Raw genomic sequence first — 21,880 nt, 5'->3', positions numbered from 1 at the left:
CTCTCCGCTCCTGTTTCGAGCTGCTTTTTCGTCGTCAGAGACCAGCGTTCCACGTCCAGCATGCAGAGCTGCACGCATCCACGGGGCCTGAAAATAAACAGACGTGCACTAGAAACGAGGCCTGAATTGGGAACCGCGATAGCACAGCTGTGATCGGGGTCTGAAAAGGTGCTTTGTGTTTCAAATCGGCCTTCCTGAAGATAAAGTAGGACTGAACTCCATTCTTGATCCATGCCCAGCTTTTCACTCGTTTAAGAAGAAGCCAGAGCGGATCTTCCATTATCGATGGGACTGTAAGTCTTTGACCCTCGGCTACATGAGTTATAAGTGGATTTGTTTTTGCCAGAGGAAAATCCATAGCTGGGGGAAAAAAAAAGCACTTTCATGAGCAGCAAATCGTGGTTAGTCTTCAGAGAACAATTAACGATCAGTCCATCGAAGAGCTCATTTATTGAAGGAGTGAAAGCAAAACTGGGTGATCAGGTCCAGAGTAATACGCGCCTGGTCTTTACCTTTGACATGACGTCTTTAGATGAAAGAGACCTAATAACTGTAGTGTGAAGTGCACCGAAAGGAGATAAGATGTAAAAACTGGAGGTATTTATACAGCACTTTTCATCTTGAGGTCAAAATCTTAATGTGCTTAATGATATCTATCATTTTAAGTAGGACTATCTGTGTTTCAGAGTATACTCGTTTTCCAGTTAATGCTGCTTCCTAGCTTCAATTTGTTTCCCAAGGTTAATAAACATCCCATTCGTATTCTGGTTTCTGACTTAAAATGAGAAAGCATCTAGACTAATTTTGACAAGATTACTATTAAAATTAAGATCACGGATGCATGCGTATTGTCAATTATAAAAAATAAAAAAAAAGACCGTCTTGTAACGCACGGTAGTTACGATGCAAAAAAAGAGCAAAATCATCACTTGCTGTTTCTCAAAATACTTTGACTTATTGCAACATAAAACATCATCAAACATATTGTGTCATTTGTGAACACAAAGATGTTTAATATGAGAAACTGAAATTAATCTGCAGAACAACTTAGTAAAAAGCTTTTAGTACTTTGTGTAAAGAACTTTCTTTCGGCTTCTTTCAGGGGTCGCCACAGCGGATCATCCGCATGTTTGATTTGGCACATGTTTTTACGCTGGATGCCCTTCCTAACGCAACCCTCCCCATTTATCCGGGCTTGGGACCGGCACTAAGGCTTGTGCAACCCTAATGGCTGGGGTCGGTTCCCTGACCGGGGATCGAACCCGGGCCGCAGCGGTGAGAGCGCCGCATCCTAACCACTAGACCACCAGGGAACAATTTTAGTATAGTTATTATTTATTGGAACTTTGTACTTTGTATAAAGAACAAAGTTCCAATAAATAATAACTATGCTGGATAACCAGGCACAAAACCTGTTTTTTCCCGCAGGCTATACTCAGCATAAACAATTAAAATATACATAACTAAACACTGTCCATCATAACTGACATTTGTACATATAATCTAATGGTCCATTTGTAAACTGCACAATTGTAAATGACATCTGTACATACATTAACAATATTTTTACTCTGTATATACTGCATTATTTAACTGTCTAGTTTACAATTGTTACATTATGTCTGTACTTCTCCTGCACTGGAAGCTTCTTACTCCAAGTCAAATTCCTCGTGTGTGTAAACATACTTGGTAATAAAGCTATTTCTGATTCTGATAATGTTTAGAGATAGTGACTTAATACTGCAGACTCTTAGAATCTATTATTAGGTTGTAAATCAATGTGTTGGTGTCCACATAAAACAAGCATTTAAAATAAATAAGTCCTTAGTGTGATTATTTACCATATTTTACTATACAACCTTAAAACCAGTTCTTACAGCTATAATAAAGTCTTAAAAGATACAAGGCCTCAAATGCTGGTAATTAAACTCAATTTGCAGGTTTAGTAACTTTACACTTTACTATCTAAGCAAGAAAAAAAAAAGATGATCATAATAATCTTTCATAATTGGATCTTGCATAGTATTTTATTATTAATATAAATAAATAATGTTTATGATGAGATGCATTTTTGCAGTGTATAGCGCTTTTTACCATGAAAACTGTCTCAAAGCAGCTTTATAGAATGTATAAAGTATACAACAAAATTCACTTATATTTAAATGTATGTGTATTTATCCCTAATGAGCAGCCTGGGGCAACTGTGGCAAGAAAAAACTCCCTTAGATGGTATGAAGAAGAAACCTTGAGAAGACATAAAAGGCATTTAGGTGGCACCAAAAGTCCAAGTTCAAGTTACTAGCGCTTTTCACAATGGACATTGTCTGAAAGCAGCTTTACAAAAGTTAAGAATTGAAGTGAATGATGTGTATTTATCCCTGATGAGCAGCCTGGGGGCGACTGTGGCAAGGAAAAACTCCCTTAGATGTTGAGGAAGAAACCTTGAGAGGAACCAGACTCAAAAGAGGAACCCATCGTCATTTGGGTGACATCAAGAATGTGATTATATTCTTTAAACAATACAGAACACTGGAGAGTGAGAACTAACATGTGCACTGGAATGTGTGATTATGAGTAATGTCCTTTCTCCATTCTGTTGATGATGTGGAACCAGAAGCTACTGAGCAACTCATAAAATAGTTCAACATCTAAGATCATCATAGATCCAACACCAGCTTCTCCATGCCAGAGCCTTTAAAAATTACGGTTCGTTGCCATATACTTCTTTGAAGGTCTATAATCTTCATGTGGAGGGATACAACTGGAGCTGGTGCAATTTTGGGATGCCCTGTGATGGGTAGAGAAAGAAAAGCAGTGGAGAGGAATTAGTGTAGCTGCTGTTTACTCTTGACTTTCTTGCCCTGGGAAGAGGCAGTGCAGGAAAGACAGCCACGTTCTCTCCATGCTCTGAGCTAAAGGTTATCTGATTACTGATATTCTGGTAGTTATAGAAAATTCCCTAATCGCTGATAACTATAATCATGAGTACTGTAGTTGGTGACAAAGTCCTGAGCTTGTTACAATCCATGAAAGTAAATGCACTGAGATGTTGCATTATGGCATCACCAGACTGATTAACATTATAAGGTGGAGTAGTCAATGGCTCAATGGCTGTTTGCATGAACTGTTCTGCAGTTAACCCTATAAACATTACTGAACAACACATCAAGAATGATGGAACTGTTATAAATGGACATTCAATGCCAACCTGATATTAATGGGTTCCATTTTAGGTCTCTTCAAGGTTTCTTATGCCCTCTCGAAGAGGTTTTGCTACAGTCGCCATTGGCTCACTCATTAGGGATAAACTTAAAATGACAAGGTTTAGGGTTAGTTATACCACTTTATAACCTCTTTATCTCTGTAAAGCTGCTTTGGGGCAATGTTCATTGTTAAAAGCGCTAGATCAGGGCCATTTCTAGACTTTTTGGCACCTTAGGCAAGATTCCTATTTTTACCACCCCATCCAAAGGCTCGACCCTGCAACCGCATTGCTCCAGTGCCAGACCATACAAATCAATCACAACCTTCCATAAAAAAAGTTAAACACATTTCATAATAATTGCAAAATTGCCTGAATTTAAGTATGTAACATATACTGTGTAAACTATAGCAGAAAAACAGGTAAATACATTTCAGTGGGCGAGGGTGGCGGTGGGGCAGGGGGCGCTATGCCTAGAAACGGTCATGCGCTATCAATCTGAAATGAATTAAATTAAGTAGTACACAATGCACTGCTGTCAATTCGCTCATTAATTTGATCTCAAATTTATAAATAAAATCGTAACTGATTGGAATGCCAGCACAGAGAATGAGCCGGTGTGAAGGGGACCTCCACATTCCAGTTTCTGTTGCCATGTGCTTTGGTTTTGATGTCAATATGTGCCATGTCTCCACCATTGTCTTATATCTGGTTTTTGTGTTTTCCCCACTCACAGCTGTTCCCTCTTCCGTGTCCATTAGCTTGTTTTTAAAGTACCCCAATGCCCCAAAGGATATAAAATACAGAGCATAAATGGTCTGATCAACTGCTCATTGAGAAAACATATCAAATGAAATCCCAACATACATAGTTTTTGGTGTTCTCTCAGACTTGAGACCATATGAATAAAACAAATTCCTTATTCTAATATACAACCTCAATCCCAAAAAAGTTGGGACACTTGTAAAATGTAAAAAAAAAAACAGAAAGCAATGATTTGAAAAACTCATAATCCCCATATATTATTTCACAATTGCAAAATAGAAATAATTTTAAAACATGTGTGAAAATGATCCAGTAACGCCGCCATCCTTTGTGGGCCACAGATCATTTTAAATATACTGAGGCGAAGTGGAAAACAGTTCTGTGGTCAGACGGCTCAAAATGTTAAATTCTTTTTGGAAACCATGGACACCACATCCTCTGGACTAAAGAGGAGAAGGACAATCTGCTATTAGTGCTCATGATCTCTCATGATATGGAAGTGCATTAGCGCCTGTGGAATTAGCAGCTTGCATATTTGAAAAGGCTCCATCACTGCTGAACGATATGTACAGGTTTTACAGAAACAAATGCTTCCATCCAGAAAATTTTGTTTTTCAGGGAAGGCCTTGCAAATTTAGCAAGACAATACTACCTGCATGATGCATCTATTACAATAGCATGACTTTGTTGTAGAAGAGTCCAGGTGCTGAACTGACCTTTTTGCAGTCTAGACTTATTTCCAGGTGAAAATATTTGGCATGTCATAAAACAAAAAACACCACAAAGGACACCCATAACTGTTGAGCAGCTAGAATCTCGTATCAGACACATATGGGATGATATTTCTCGCTCAAAACTTCAGCAACTGGTCTCCTCTGTTCCCAGATGTATACGGAGAAAAGCCGTTGCAGCCGTAAAATTCAATAAAACCTTATTTCTTCCTTAAAATTTGATATATTGTCAGTTTAAACATTTGATATGTTGGTTTTTTTTTGTTATTTATTGTGAATAGAATTATGGATTTATGAGATTCGCAAATAATTGCATTGTGTTTTTATTTACATTTTACACAGGGTCCCTGGTGGTCTAGTGGTTAGGATGCGGCGCTCTCACTGCTGCGGCCCGGGTTTGATCCCCGGTCAGGGAACCAACCCCAGCCACTCTTAGTGCCAGGCCCAAACCCGGATAAATGGGGAGGGTTGCGTTAGGAAGGGCATCCAGTGTAAAAACATGTGCCAAATCAAACATACGGATGGTCTGCTGTGGTGACCCCTGATGGGAGAATCCGAAAGAAAGTTTATTTACATTTTACACAGAGTCGCAACTATTTTATGCTACTTCGAAAACCAGTACTATTGCTTGATCTTAGCTTACCCTGTTGAGAAATACTTTGCTTTTTGTATATGCAACAACGAAACACTTTTATAATTAGATTGAATTGATGGTTCTAAGCTGTGGACAGGTTTAAAAACATCTTCATGAATACCTCTGGTTTGGTTGCAAGTAAAAAAATAATGTTTTTTTTCACAATTCAGAGGCAAAGGTCAAGCAGAGGTGACTGGCAGTGCAAGTTCTTATATACAGTAAAAATCAAATTAATGTGTAGTAGATAAACAGATAAGTGAAATAAAATACAGAGCAACTGGGAGATGGCAACAGGGTCAGAGTTTAATGGTCTAAGTTAGTGACTAGAAGATTGTTAGATTCAATTGAATGGCTGCCAGAGAACAACTGTTTGACCCTAGAGAAATATAATTAACCTGTAATTATTACACGGGCTCGGCTGAGTCACTCTGGACATGAAGGTGTGTGGCAAATAAATACATGGAAAGCAAAAATACGAATGCTATATACACTATAAGTTATGTGAATGGCATTTTGTGCACTGAATACATTATCCCCCTGATTAAACCTCTCAACATTGTGCAGTGCAGCACTGTATATACTGCAAGAGAAATTTGGACTTCAGGAATCGACAAAAGAAAAATCAATATTGCTTTGCACATATGCCTTTGGGTCGTTTCTCTGACGAATTCTCGCTTTTACCTGATCTCTGGCTTTGGGTGGAAATTATGCTCTAGGCTAAGCTGTGGCTGTGCCATAGTACAACCAAACCCTCATTTGAGCCTTTCAAAAGCTTTGTACTAAACTCTTTGGTCTTCATGATGCTGTTTGCTAAGATATGTTTTATTACACATTATTATGACGTGTAATTATGGAGCAACAGGAGCTCTGAGGATGGATTTGGACTGTAGTTAATGTCAACAGTCTGCTACACTGACTCCGGACTGCAGGTTGCATTTGATCACCATCACTGCACCCTGTAACATTGTTTATCTGTAATAAATGGACATTCGGTGCCACCCAGATGAGGATGGGTTCCTCTTGAGTCTGGTTCCTCTCAAATTTTCTTCCTTATGCATCTCGGGGAGTTTTTGCTTCACCACAGTCGCCACCGGCTCGTTCATCAGGGACAAACTTACACTTATAAAGAACATCATTCATTTTTATCACCACATTATCTGTGTAAAGCTGAATCATACACTCTCATCACTATATGGACAAAAGTATTGGAATACCTGTCTTTTCCAGCAATATGTGGTTCTTCCCTAAACCTTTACCACAAATTTGGATGTGGTAGCATGAAACTTCCCCCTCACTTGAATTAGGAGATCCAAACCTGTTCCAGCATGACAATACCACTGGGATGAATGTGAATGCTGACTGCTCCCCAGAAGTGGGAATTTACAAAGTTCAACTACTTCGTTACTGTACTTAAGTCGATATTTCTGGTATCTGTACTTTTTACTTCACTATTTCTTTTTTGGACTTTTAAACTTTAACTTGTTACATTTTTTCACACAAATATCTGTACTTTCTACTTCTTACATTTTCAATCCAGACTTTAGTTTTCACCTGTTTGGTGAAACGTCAATGTTTTTTCTTCTCACTTTTACACCATTTTCAGCCCATCAACCGATTTCCTGTCATTGTACGGCTTTTTCAATCCACTGGTGTATCATTTCCTGGCTGTCACACACCACAGTCGTAGGCTAGAGACCTCAGCGGGACGGATTTTCCTGTCCCGCTCCGGCAAAATATGTTATTTTTCTCCCGCTCCCACCCACAATATTTAAGTTCTGTCCTACTCCTGCCTGCAAAAGCCTGCAGGAAAATGTAAAAGTAGTTTTATTTTCAATGCACTTACTGCTTCTTCTCGCTACTCTGCTTTTTAGTTTTACTTGCTTCCCTTTTGAATATAAATTAAAAATAAATGGAAAATTACCAAACGTTTTGTTTTATTTGAGTTTGACTTTTTGCGTTATCTGTGACGCCAATTTCTGTTCTTATAAATCACAACCGTTGTGTGGAAAGTGGCATTTTGTGGCAAGTGGCAAGTTGTGCGTACGCCACGTTTACAAATGAGACCCCTGGACAGGAGACGCTGCAGAATGAAAAATGGAGTAACAGAAAGAAAACAGCAGGGGGCGAACAGAAGATTCAGGCCAAAAAACAAAACAGAAAGTTTCCAAAGTATAACAAAGAAAACACACTACAGTGTGTTTTTTAAAGTGCAGTAATCCCCCGTTATGTTTTATTTTACTCCCTTGAATCTATTTTCTTTTCAACTTTTACTAAAAAATTCTCTAATGAAACGTCTTGTCTGTTGTCGCTGAGTTAGGAAGCGTGCACAAAGAACCAACGTACCGGCACGATGTTCGCATAACAAAGCTTTATAAGTATAATGAGAAATAATTTCAGGAATATTTTTGTTCGTGTAACAAAATATACATTCACCAGGGCGTTTGTAAACCGAGGCTCCACTGTGTTTGTATTTTGATCTAATATGGCAATTAAATGCACTAAATAGGTTTAGTGTTCACAGATCACAATTTCAGCAATAAAAATGTCAATTTTTCTAAAATGGAAACAAATTTCTTGTTCATTTAATGAGACCGAATTATTTTCTCTTGTATATTTAGTTTTGCTTTCAATGAAGTCCATTTCAGGTCCTTGTTATAGCACTAAAAAAGTGTCTAAAAGCTCAAGGGGCATGAATACTTCTATGCATACTTATAATCAATATACAGGTAGTCCCTTGTAGTTAGTAGTAGTTACGGTGGAGATGCATTCCCATTACTCCATCGTAACTTCAAAATATTCAAGACATGGCCTTGCCTACCCAGGAATCTTAAAATTGGTGATGAGTATGGGATAGTATACTGTAATTTACTTTCATTTAGCAAAACAGAGCAATTTAGAGAACTGTAATGAATACAGTATATATGTATGTGGCAGTGGGCGCGTGGAGGAGTGGCAGTTCGCGAGTGGAGGGCGGAGCATACGCTGATACGTTTGCCTGCAGTGTGATACATTTGGTCGTATCGCTATCGTCAATGTTAAAAAATAGAACGTTGAACTATCGTAACTCTGTAGCATCCGAATATGATTTAAATGAATAACATTGTTCTTTTAATCTTTGACTTACTTGGGGTGTCTGATGTCCGGCAGCGAGCGATCCAACGCGATGTTGTTGCTCACGTAGATGTTAAAGCCGTTCTCTTTGTACACCGAGTCGTCACACTCGTCCTCTGCAAGCGGATACGGCTTCCCCTGCTCCCCTTTCCCTACAATATACACATAATCTTCATGGTATACACATTCACATTGTATGCTTTTGTATGTGTCTCTGAAGGTGTTAAAGTGTGTGTGTGTGTGTGTGTGTGTGTGTGTGTGTGTGTGTGTATGTGTGTGTGTGTGTGTGTGTGTGTGTGTGTGTGTGTGTGTACAGGAAAGCTTTAGTAATTATAATTCCTGGCTATTCATTTTTACAAGTCGGTGTAAGCAGTGAGAAGGATGCAGATTTACAGTGCATTCATCTGAAAGCTTCTTACAGCTGTTTGTTCACGATTATTCATGCAAAACCAATTTGGTAAAAGAAAATAATAATAATAAAAGAAAAGCAATCGTTTAATCATGACATTTTGGATCTTTGGTAGATTTATCTTTAATGTATTTATCTTTTATTTACCCCCCCCCCCCCTCAAAAAAAAAAAAATCATTTTGTATGCATTATAAAACCTTAATCAATGAATGTTTATTTGAATTTTTCAAAAAGAACAAAAAAAAAGGAAGATATAAAAGCTACTAATTAATAAAAAAAAAAAAAATGGTTGGCTGCTACAAAACACAAAGATCTACTTAAAGAACAAATTAATTGTGTAGTAAAAGGCAGCTTTCATGAATAAAAGGAGTTGTGCCAAGTTACACACATATTTTTAACTTTCAACACCTTGGAAACTGTGATACATGCATTTATTTAATCAAGAAGGCTCGATCACTGCAATGCGTTATACCTTGGGGGCACTAAGTCTGCCATATCCCATCCCATATCCTGATAAAATATTGCTGCTGGGTTTTTGGAATTGCACATATACACATACATACATATATATACACACACACACACACACACACACACACACACACACACACACACACACACACACACACGTATATATACATAGACATATACATGTACGTATTTGTCAAATTGACATCATAATGACATCATAATGACATATTATATAAATATATATATATATATATATATATATATATATATATATATATATATATATATATATATATATACAGTGAGGAAAATAAGTATTTGAACACCCTGCTATTTTGCAAGTGCTTCCACTTAGAAATCATGGAGGGGTCTGAAATTGTCATCGTAGGTGCATGTCCACTGTGAGAGACATAATCTAAAAAAAAAATCCAGAAATCACAATGTATGATTTTTTTAACTATTTATTTGTATGAAACAGCTGCAAATAAGTATTTGAACACCTGAGAAAGTCAATGTTAATATTTGGTACAGTAGCCTTTGTTTGCAGTTACAGAGGTCAAACGTTTTCTGTAGTTTTTCACCAGGTTTGCACACACTGCAGGAGGGATTTTGGCCCACTCCTCCACACAGATCTTCTCTAGATCAGTCAGGTTTCTGGCCTGTCGCTGAGAAACACGGAGTTTGAGCTCCCTCCAAAGATTCTCTACTGGGTTTAGGTCTGGAGACTGGCTAGGCCACGCCTGAACCTTGATATGCTTCTTACAGAGCCACTCCTTGGTTATCCTGGCTGTGTGCTTCGGGTCATTGTCATGTTGGAAGACCCAGCCTCGACCCATCTTCAATGCTCTAACTGAGGGAAGGAGGTTGTTCCCCAAAATCTCACAATACATGGCCCCGGTCATCCTCTCCTTAATACAGTGCAGTCGCCCTGTCCCATGTGCAGAAAAACACCCCCAAAGCATGATGCTACCACCCCCATGCTTCACAGTAGGGATGGTGTTCTTGGGATGGTACTCATCATTCTTCTTCCTCCAAACACATTTAGTGGAACTATGACCCAAAAGTTATATTTTGGTCTCAACTGACCACATGACTTTCTCCCATGACTCCTCTGGATCATCCAAATGGTCATTGGCAAACTTAAGACGAGCCTGGACATGTGCTGGTTTAAGCAGGGGAACCTTCTGTGCCATGCATGATTTCAAACCATGACGTCTTATTGTATTACCAACAGTAACCTTGGAAACGGTGGTCCCAGCTCTTTTCAGGTCATTGACCAGCTCCTCCCGTGTAGTTCTGGGCTGATTTTTCACCTTCCTTAGGATCATTGAGACCCCACGAGGTGAGATCTTGCATGGAGCCCCAGTCCGAGGGAGATTGACAGTCATGTTTAGCTTCTTCCATTTTCTAATGATTGCTCCAACAGTGGACCTTTTTTCACCAAGCTGCCTGGCAATTTCCCCGTAGCCCTTTCCAGCCTTGTGGAGGTGTACAATTTTGTCTCTAGTGTCTTTGGACAGCTCTTTGGTCTTGGCCATGTTAGTAGTTGGATTCTTACTGATTGCATGGGGTGGGCAGGTGTCTTTATGCAGCTAACAACCTCAAACAGGTGCATCTAATTTAGGATAATAAATGTAGTGGAGGTGGACATTTTAAAGACAGACTAACAGGTCTTTGAGGGTCAGAATTCTAGCTGATAGACAGGTGTTCAAATACTTATTTGCAGCTGTATCATACAAATAAATAGTTTTAAAATCATACATTGTGATTTCTGTATTTTTTTTTTTAGATTATGTCTCTCACAGTGGACATGCATCTACCATGACAATTTCAGACCCCTCCATGATTTCTAAGTGGGAGAACTTGCAAAATAGCAGCGTGTTCAAATACTTATTTTCCTCACTGTATATATATATATATATATGGCAGTGCGATCTGATTTAGATTTAATTCAAAACAATGCGATTCAATGCAATGGAAAAAACTTATGCTCTACATTTTAGTATGGTACTAGTAGTTCACTTCTACTATTAGTAACTTCTAACGCATGGCCCTTTTCCCCTCTTTGTAGTGCAAAAACATTTAGGAAGATGCAGTTTTACCTCTGCCATGTTAATCTGTATTCTATGTCACTCTCAGGTCTCCGTAATGTTGTGATACGTCATATTTACGTAGCAGCAGCGGTGCTGAGAGAACGGCCTCGAGAAACGGTTTAGCGACGAGAAATCGATCTAAATATCAAATATTGGTCACAAATTTTTGGTCATTTTCTAAATAATAATCGTAAAGGACACTACTAATAATTACATAGAAATAAATTGTTGTTTTGTACTGATGCAAATATGTTAAAAATGATGCCTTGAGATACAAATGCCTACTTGTATCCTATGAACACTTTGTTAAATCGATGCAACACATTACCTTTGTGTGTATGTGTTCATCTTCCTTTCATCATTAGGCAATTATATTCATATAAGAATTATATTCATATCTGCTCCTTAATCCGTTCATTAAGAATAATATCTTCAAGTCATAAAAAATTGAAGAAAATTATTAATATCAGGTTCTTAGGAGGTTTGACTTTTGATCTACAGATCTACAGGGATCCGGGCAGCGTGGGTAAGACCACAAGAGCGTGTTGTCAGTAATTTAATGCCAGTTTTCTGGCAGTTACTGGAATTACAAAAGTGAGTTTTAATGCCCAACCTCTCACAAAACGGCTCTTTCTCCTGCTGTTTGTGTGAATAGTGTCGTCTCTCTGTGCATAATTACCGGAAGCCCGCTCCCACTCCCACTCCTTACTGCCTTCTCTCAGGAGTGTGGACTCAAACAGAAAATATGATTCAGAACACTGCATAACTTTCCTTCTTTTGGTCATTAAAAAAATGGTTATGGAACAGCTTGACTGAATACTAAATGCCAACCTGTAACTAAAATATCACCAAAAACCCTAAAAAACAAGAAAACCTTTTATAATTCTACTACTGCGTTTTCAGCTATACTGAAAAAACTTATTATTGAATGTCCTTTCAAGAAAAAAGGAGAAAAAAGAGGATTCAACTATTCAGCACTGCGCTGTAGAATTCTGATTGGTCAGAAAGTGATTAATTGTTTATTACAGCAGCTGACAGAAGCACTGTCTGAATTTCAAATCAACACTTTATATTAATGCCCTTATTGTGGCTGTAGTAGCAGCTTCTTCACTTACAGCATATGGGAAATGAAAAGCGGATAATCTATAGCTAAATATAGACAAACAAGCTACTTCTGTATAATATAATTACAGCAGGAGTTTTTGTCAATAAGTTTTCCTCCATGACAGCACAGATATGTTAAGCATAAGAATGTCTCCTGAATCTTCTTTTTCCTCTTCTTCTTTCGCCTGCTCCTCATTTGTCTTCAAATCACTGTGCTCTCTAAATCTGCCCCTTTGAAACCAACAACATTTATATCTTCCTTTACCACATCCATAAACCTCCTCCTTGGCCTTCTTCATTTCCTCCTTCCTGGTGGCTCCATCCTCAGCATTCTCCTACTGATATACCCCATGTCCCTCCTCTGCACATGTCCAAATCATCTCAATCGCACCTCCCTCACCTTGTCTCCAAAACGTCCTACATGCGCTGTCCCTCCAATAAACTAATTTCTAATCCTGTCCATCGTCGTCACTCCCAACGAAAAACCTCAACTTCTTTAGCTCTGCTACCTCCAGCTCCACCTCCTGCCTTTTACTCAATGTCACTGTCTCTAAACCATACAACATCTCAGGTCTCACCACAGTCCTATAAACTTTCCCCTTTCACTCTCACAGATACTTTTCTATGACAGATCACTCCTGCTATCACTCTTGTCCACCCACTCCACCCTGCCTGCACTCTTTTCTTCACTTCTCTAACACACTCTGCATTACTTTGAACAATTAACCACAGCGATTTGAACTCAAGTACTGTATGTCTAATGGATGCTGTACATAAATTATTAATTAATTATAACTAGAAAACAATAAAAACGACACTCTTTAGCAGATTGTTGATATACTACATAGTAGCATTAAACATCCTACAACGATTTTGCTATTAGACATTGCATGAAGTTTCATCATACTCCCAGTCACTAAACGAATATACACACATCATCAAAGTGGCGAGTTGTTTATGCAAAATTACGCACCCATGTTGTGATCGCATGAGCAGACGGGAAGCGATCATGGCGTCCTAACTAACCTAACACCATTCTTATAAAAGGTTTTACAAGGAATGCTTGTTGCGCACCACTCCACTGCTCCGTTAAGGGTTATAAACAAGCTCGTACTGGCTCCAAACAAGCTTGTACTGGCTCCAATCAATTGTCGCCCAAGGAGCACATTAGTTTCAAAGTTTGTCTGTCTTTCTGCACCACCCTGTGTATATATATATATATATATATATATATATATATATATATATATATATATATATATATATATATATATATGTATATCTCCAGCTCGGCCAGCAACGAGACCCCTGCACCAGCGCCGAGACCATAAACAAAGGAGAGGGAAGCAATTCGGCATTAGGGCTAGGCTAAGGCTAAACCCGCATCAACCATCTCTTCCAAGCATTTTCTTTGCTTATGTACAGTCTCTTGCAAACAAAATGGAAACTGCTGCTCCAGGTAACATCGCACAAGCGGATTAAGGAATGCAATGTCATGATTTTTGTGGAAACATGTCTCAACAACAACATTCCCAGCAGCACTATTGAGCTGGAGGGTCGCATTGTTTTCCAGGTGGACAGGACTGCAGGGGACTCTGGAAAGCGCAAGGGTGGAGGTCTGTGCAATTAACGTTAACAAATCATGGTGCACGGACCGATTCTTAGCCATTGTTGTGAATGCAGTGTACATTCCTCCAGATGCTAATGCTAAGTTAGCTATGGAGGAACTGCACACAGCTATCAGCAAACAACAGTCTGCACATCCCAAAAGAGCTATTATCATTGCGGGAGACTTCAACCGCTCCAATCTAAGATCTGTAATACCAAAGTTTCACCAGTGTGTTACACCAGAGGAGACAACACACTGGACCAGGTATATACAAACATACCTGACGCATACACAGCCATTCCCCTCCCCATTTTGATCAGTCTGATCACTTCTCTTTGTTCCTGCTCTCCAAATACACACCACTGATTAAATGGGTTAAAACTGGCGGTGAGGACAGTAAAGGTATGGCCAGAGAAAGCTATTTCTTCTCAACAACAGTTTCAGGATACTGACTGGAACATGTTTGCCTTACAGGCCACACTGGACTCTAGATGCTGGACAGACATTTAAACATCATCTGTTTTAGACCATATCAACACGTGCATTGACAACTTTGACAACGTTCCACCTTTATAAGTGGAAAGGCATCCAGACCATCACAGAGTACAAACCAACACGTTGGTAGAGATCAAGGACTTTCTAACGGACACACTCAATCACTTTTTTTGCTTATTTTGATGAAGGCATAGGACATTTCAGCTCAACCGCTGACTCTACTACTGATAACAGTCCACTTTCCCTCTCAGCAACAGACGTCTATACAGCAATTACAGAGTGTACGCACGCAAGACAGCTGGTCTGGACGTCATACCGGGACGTGTTCCCAGAGCATGCGCTGGACATCTGGCACAGGTCTTCACTGACATCTTCAACCTGTCACTGGCCCAAACCACGGTTCCTACATGCCTGAAAACTACAACCACCATACCAGTGCCTAGGCACTCAGCTGCCGAATGCCTGAATGACTTTCGCCCGGTTGCACTTACCCCTCTTGTTATAAAGTGCTTTGAGAAACTAGTTCTGGATCAACTCACTGTGAGCCAACTGTACCACCTTCACTGGACCCACACCAGTTTGCCTATCGCCCGAACAGGTCGACAGAGGATGCACGTTGCAGGTTTCCACGGTTTTTCATTCAGCCCTCACCCACCTGGATAAAAACAACACCTACATCAGAATGCTGTTCATTGGCTTTAGTTCTGTGTTAAATACAGTCCTTCCCATGTACTGATTACCAAGCTTAGTGACCTGGGTATCTGCACCACCACTTGCAGATGGATTATGGACTTTCTCACCAACAGATCTCAGTCTGTTACGTTGGGCAAACAGGTATCCTTCACCCTCGTTCTGAACACCGGCATCCCACAGGGCTGTATTCTGAGCCCAGTTCTATCTGACATACTGTACATCCTGTAAACTTGATCTATATAGCGGGCATTGTGACGTAGATTCCTTCATATGATTTGTTTGTCGCGAGTTTCATGTTTGTATTTTATTCTGCGTTTTCCTACTTTAAACTTTTCAGGTTTTTTTTTTTATCTTTTTTCCACCTTAAATAATCCTGAACAATGTCTTTCTGACTTGCTGTGCCTGTAGCTCATTAATCCATACAACTAGTGTTGATTACATTCATTGCCTCACACAGATTATCTTAACTCTACCCGCTATTATAAGCACTATGTCGGTTGTGTGTCTGCCTTTAATCACAGGTTAGGACTTATTCGAGTTGCACACAGTGGCGAAACAGATCTGCGACCTACATGCAAAGCATGCCCAGCTGCGAGAGTGGAAAGCTGTGCTGCAAACATCCGGGCGGACGTTCACTTGTCCCAGGTAAATTCTCGGGTGGAATCTAATACACCTCAACTCTACGTGTTTCGGTGCCCAGGCCTAGACCACAGCATGCCCAGGTATCGTTTACTCCGGGCACCACCGACCCTGAATGCTGCAGCAGCGGAAGATGCGAGCCAAGCCCCGGTCAAGGACTGGATTAAACCAAATGAATATATGGGTCTAAATGAGTCTACACCATGAGCCCCGTCAGACTGGTCATGGAGGTGGTGTGGCAACCATTTACAGTGCCCCCTTAATGTTAGTCAAAGATAACAATTCAGGTTTAAATCATTTGCAGTGCTTGTTTTTAAAGTTGTACTTTCAGACATACATTTGAAACCCCTACTGTCTCTTACTTTGGCCACTGTGTAAAGACCCCTAGGGCCCTACATTGATTTTCTTCAAGAGTTTGCTCGTTTTCTTTCAGACCTCTTGATCAATTTGATAAAGTGCTGCTTGTAGGAGATTTTAATATTCATTTAGATGATGTAAATGATTCCCTGGGAATACCATTTGTGGACGTATGAAACTCTTTTGGGGATAAACATTGTTAGACCGACTCATCGTTTTAATCACACACTAGTATTAATAATATCCCACGAAGCAGACGTCACCTATATAGATATTTTACCTCAAAGTGATGACATCACAAACCATTATCTCATATTGTACACACTACCGGTAGAGCAGATTAGCTGCACCTCACCACGTTATTGACTTGGTAGGAATGTTGTTCTGACCACCAAAGACAGATTCACAAATAACCTGCCTGATTTATCTCAATTTCTCACTAAACCCCTAAATGCTAATAATCTTGAAGAAATGGCTAACAACATAAACACTATCCTCACTAGCACATTAGACACTGTTGCCCCCATCCGATTAAAAAAGGTTAGAGAAAAAACACCTGCACTATGGTTTATTAGTCATACGCATGCCCTCAAAAGAACAGCCCGTAATCTGGAGAGAAAATGGAGGAAAACTAAACTGGAGGTATTTAGAATTGCGTATAAAGACAGTATGCTCAGCTACAGACAGGCGCTAAAAGCTGCTAGAGCTGAACACCTGAGAAAACTCATAGAAAACAACAACAACAATCCTAGGTTCCTTTTTAGTACAGTGGCTAAACTAACAACAAATCAGGTATCTGAAAAACGCGTTCCATCGCAGTTTAGTAGTGAGGACTTTATGAATTTCTTCACTGGAAAAACCTTTAATATTAGAAAAACAATTGTGGAGGTCCAACCTCTGACAGCATCTCCTGACACAATCTCACCTAAAACTCCTACAACTACACTGCTTTACACGTACAGGACAAAAAAAAGCTGAATGATGTTATTACCAAAGCTAAATCAACATGACAGTTAGATCCCATTCAAACTAAACAAAATTATTGAAGGACGTGTTACATACAGCTGGTGAGCCTCTTCTGAATATTATTAACTCCTCACTCTTTAGGTCACGTCCCTAAACCCCTCAAGTTAGCAGTTATTAAACCCCTCATTAAGAAACCTAATTTGGATCCAAACACACTATCAAATTACATGTTTATGTTTATGTCTAAGAGTTTAGAAAAGAATGTCTCTGCCCAGTTATGTTCCTCCTTACAAGAGAACAATATCTTTGAAGAGTTTCAGTCAGGTTTCAGGCCCCATCATAGCACAGAAACTGCTCTAGTTAAAATCACTAATGAACTGTTTTTCGCTTCAGACCAAGGCTACATCTCTCTGTTAGTTTTACTAGATCTGAGCATTACATTTGACACTATAGATCATGACTTTCCTTTGGATCGCTTACAGAATTACAGAATTGCATTGGCAGTCAGGGACAGGCATTAAGCTGGTTTACATCCTACCGGTCTGATCGTTACCATTTTGTAGATGTAAATGGAGAGCTATCCAGGTTAATGCAAGTAAATTATGGAGTACCACAGGGTTCAGTTTTAAGACTCCTGGTTTTCACAATATACATGCCTTTCTTGTGAAATATTATTAGAAGACATGGGATTAGCTTCCACTGCTATGCTGATGATACCAAGCTATACATATCATCAAAACCAGACGATACACTAAATTGGCTCGATTAACTGATTGTGTTAAAGAATTAAAAGATTGGATAACGCATAACTTTCTATTATTAAATTCTTATAAAACAGAGATTTTGCTCATCGGCCCAAAATCTAGTACACAGAAGCTCCTGCATTTCAACCTGCATTTTGACGGATGTTCTTGATCTAATAGTTTAATGTTAAAATACATTGAGAGTTATTTTGAATACCAACTTGTCTTTTAAAAATCGTATCAACCATATTACAAAAACATTGTTCTTCCAACTTAGAAATATTGCTAAGCTAAGAAACATGTCTATGTCTGATGCAGAGAAGCTCGTCCATGCGTTCATGACCTCCAGACTGGACTATTGTAATGCATTACTAGGTGGATGCATTATTAATAAACAAGCTACAGTTTGTCCAGAATGCAGCAGCCAGAGTTCTCACAAGGTCGAGAAAATATCACCATATAACCCTAGTCTCCTCATCCCCACACTGGCTACCTGTTAAGTTTCGGATCGACCACAAACTACTGCTACTTACCTACAAAGTCCTAAATGATTTGGCTTCCATGTATCTCTCCAGTCTTCTAACACGCTACAATCCGTCACACTCCATGAGATCTCAAAACTTGGGACTTCTAGTAGTTACTAGAATAGCAAAGTCCACTAAAGGTGATAGAACATTTTCACATTTAGCTCCTAAACTTTGAAATAGTCTTCCTGACAGTGTTCGGGGCTCAGACACACTCTCCCAGTTTAAGTGCAGATTAAAAACATATCTTTTTGGTAAGTTCTACACATAACACACATCACATATCATACCCTTGTGCTCCAGTACATCTGATCACATCACATTATCAACTTGTGCTTGTTAATTCTATAAACAGCAGCTACGCTAATTCCTCTCCACTGCTTCTATTCAATTCAATTCATTTTTATTTGTGTAGCGCTTTTACAATGAACATTGTCTCAAAGCAGCTTTACACAGAAAATGTGGTGAGTAAACGTGAAGATGTTCTTTATGAGTAAGTTTGTCCCTGATGAACGAGCAGGTGGTGACTGTGGCGAGGAAAAACTCCCAGAGATGGCATAATAAAGAAACCTTAAGAGGAACCAGACTCAAGAGGAAACCCATCCTCATCTGGGTTGCACCGAATGTCCATTTATAGCAGATATACGATGTTGCGGGGTGCAGTGATGATGATCAGAAGCAAAAAAGAAGTCCTGAGTCAGGCTTCTCTTTCTCTACCCATCTGAAGTTCCTGAGTGTGTGTGTGTCTGTCTGTCTGTCTGTCTGTCTGTCTGTCTGTCTGTCTGTCTGTCTGTCTGTCTGTCTGTCTGTCTGTCTATCTATCTATCTATCTATCTATCTATCTATCTATCCATCCATCCATCCATCCATCCATCCATCCATCCATCCATCCATCCATCCATCCATCCATCCATCCATCCATCCATCCATCCATCCATCCATCCATCCATCCATCCATCCATCCATCGCCCTTTTACTATTCCATTTCCATTTTGATTGACCATTTTCTCCATCCACCTCCAAGAACACCACAGGCTGAATTACATATTATTTTTAGCACTTTTCCTGTCCAGAAACACGTCTGCAATTATTTAATAATTTTTGACTGAGTAGGTGTTAAAAATAACAGTAATCAAACTCCTTGGCACATTTTACAATTATTTTTTTTTATATAATACTATATTTGTATTTGTGGACCATAACAGAGTACACTGAAATACTTAAACATTTAACTAAAATGAGATATTAAGTAAAATAGGTTCAAAATAAAACACAACAGTTATAGGAAAGCAATCAGTAATGGAAAGGTGTGATGGGGAGTTAGTGATGGCAACCCAAAGTTATAGATTCAATTCATTTTCGAAACAGAGTACATTTCAATTTTTTTTTTTTTCTAGCAATTTCAAAAATGCCTACAATTGATAATTTATTACATAAAAAATATCATAATTGATTATTTATTTCCCATCCTCTCTCTCTCTCTCTCTCTCTCTCTCTGGAGAATAAGAAAAATGAGATTTGCCAAAATGTTTTTTATTTCAATTATCTCGACTGGTCTGACCATCTCTCAGGATAAGAGGTAAGTAAGCATCCAGACTCCTTTCTGTTCTTTCACAGAGGTGGTGGAATGAACTTCCCCAAGATATCTAAACAGCTCACTCACTGCCTATCTTCAAACGACAGGTGAAACCTTCCTCTTCCTGTAACACTTTAACTAGTGCTTAATTTTCCCTGTTTGTTTTATGTCCTTATGTATACAAAAAGTGTGCAATAATTCCTCCCAACAGAGTTTTGTGATGATGGTATCCTAAGTGTGCATCCTAGTGAATCAGTGTTGAAGTATTACTTGATTAAGCACTTTTAGTCTTCAGATCTACGGTGTGTTATGTAGCTCTATGGTGTGTTATGTAGCAATATGGTGTGTTATGTAGCTCTATGGTGTGTTAAGTAGCACCAAGGCTCTGGAGAAACGTTGTCTTATTTTATTGTGTACTGCATCAGCAGGAAGTGGAGGCTCAGTGGTTAGGGTATTGGACTTTGTATCCGTGAATTCAAATCCCTGCACCAAGCTGCCACTCCAGGGCCCCTGGGCAAGGCCCTTAACTTAGCTGCTCTGTTGTATAAATGAGATAAATATAGTGTAATTCGTCTGTATAAATGCTGTAAATGTAAAATGTAAGTATAAAATATATGGGTGGAATGACAATAAAAGCTTTCTGACTTTGTTACACACTGTGAAAGAGCTCTTATTAAAAAAAATACAATAAATCAGACCATGACCATTTATACAAACCTAGAACTTGGAGCCACACCAGTGCCTGCTGTTATAGAGCATTATCATCACATTCTGACCAATCATGAGAAGGTGCTGTGAATGTGAGCACCTTGGTGATACTGGGGTTTGATCCCCCAACCTTCTGATTAATACCCAGAGCCTTAACCACTGAGCTACCACTTCTCAATCCACAATATATAGAATACAGCTGAATTATAATTCTCTGTTGTATAATATGTACATGCAAATGCAATCTCATCTGCAGCAGTTAAACCGTCATCTTCTACAGTCACCCAGAAAGCAATTTGTTGATCAAATGAGAGCAGATTGGAGCAAATCCATTATTTAAATCCCCTGCTTTCATATTCCGATGTCTGAAATTAGTGAGTCGTCATGAAAAATAAATGCACGGCTTAACGCCGGGGCTGTTATCATATGATTTGCCACCAACAGATGGTGTTTATGGTTAAGTCTCTGACGTAACGGACTTTGTGTGATGATGGGATGGGATGGGATGTGATGTGATGTGATGTGATGTGATTGCGGAACCCAGAAAAGAGACTCCAAAGACTCTGAATACACTCTGGTGGGAAAAAACAAACAAAACACTATTGCATCACACTGTCTAATCTCACGGATCAATCTGCTTAATACACTGACTTACGACTCCATTATAGTCCCAACACTGTACAGCTCTAAACTCCTCTGTAAGGTGCTTATTGATTAATCAGGCTTGTTGATGGCTTTTATCTGCGAACATGACATGCTGAACTGGGGGAATATTTCTTCTCACTTCTTCTCACCTTGTATTGGCTTGAATCAGAAGAAAAGAAGGGGTTTACGGTACACAAAATTCATGGTTCGGATTTTAGGTTTGGTTCAATTTTGGTACAGTTAGGGGGAAAATGCTGTCTTTTTTATTAACAGTTTATTATTATTAACATAACATGATTTTCATAACATGACTTTTTTATTATATTAAATTAAGTAACCAATTAAATTGGTACAAATAAAATTTAATAAATGGAAAATTCTAATTAAATAGTTTATATTTGTTAG

General features: G+C 39.0%; 1 protein-coding gene across 2 annotated transcripts in view; it reads right to left on the bottom strand.

The window, feature by feature from the left end:
• galntl6 (polypeptide N-acetylgalactosaminyltransferase like 6) overlaps positions 1-21,880 on the bottom strand; it is a 288,765-nt gene that overhangs the window by 202,239 nt on the left and 64,646 nt on the right. For both annotated transcript variants that reach the window (XM_083538743.1, XM_083538744.1), the window contains exon 4: positions 8,457-8,595. In XM_083538743.1, coding sequence (XP_083394869.1) covers positions 8,457-8,595 — 139 coding nt within the window. The remainder of the gene's footprint in view (positions 1-8,456; positions 8,596-21,880) is intronic.

The sequence above is a fragment of the Silurus aristotelis genome (assembly GCF_946808225.1).
Source record: "Silurus aristotelis genome assembly, chromosome: 4".
NCBI lineage: Eukaryota > Metazoa > Chordata > Actinopteri > Siluriformes > Siluridae > Silurus > Silurus aristotelis.
Note: the sequence above shows the minus strand (reverse complement) of the source record. Positions and strands in the feature narration are given on the sequence as shown.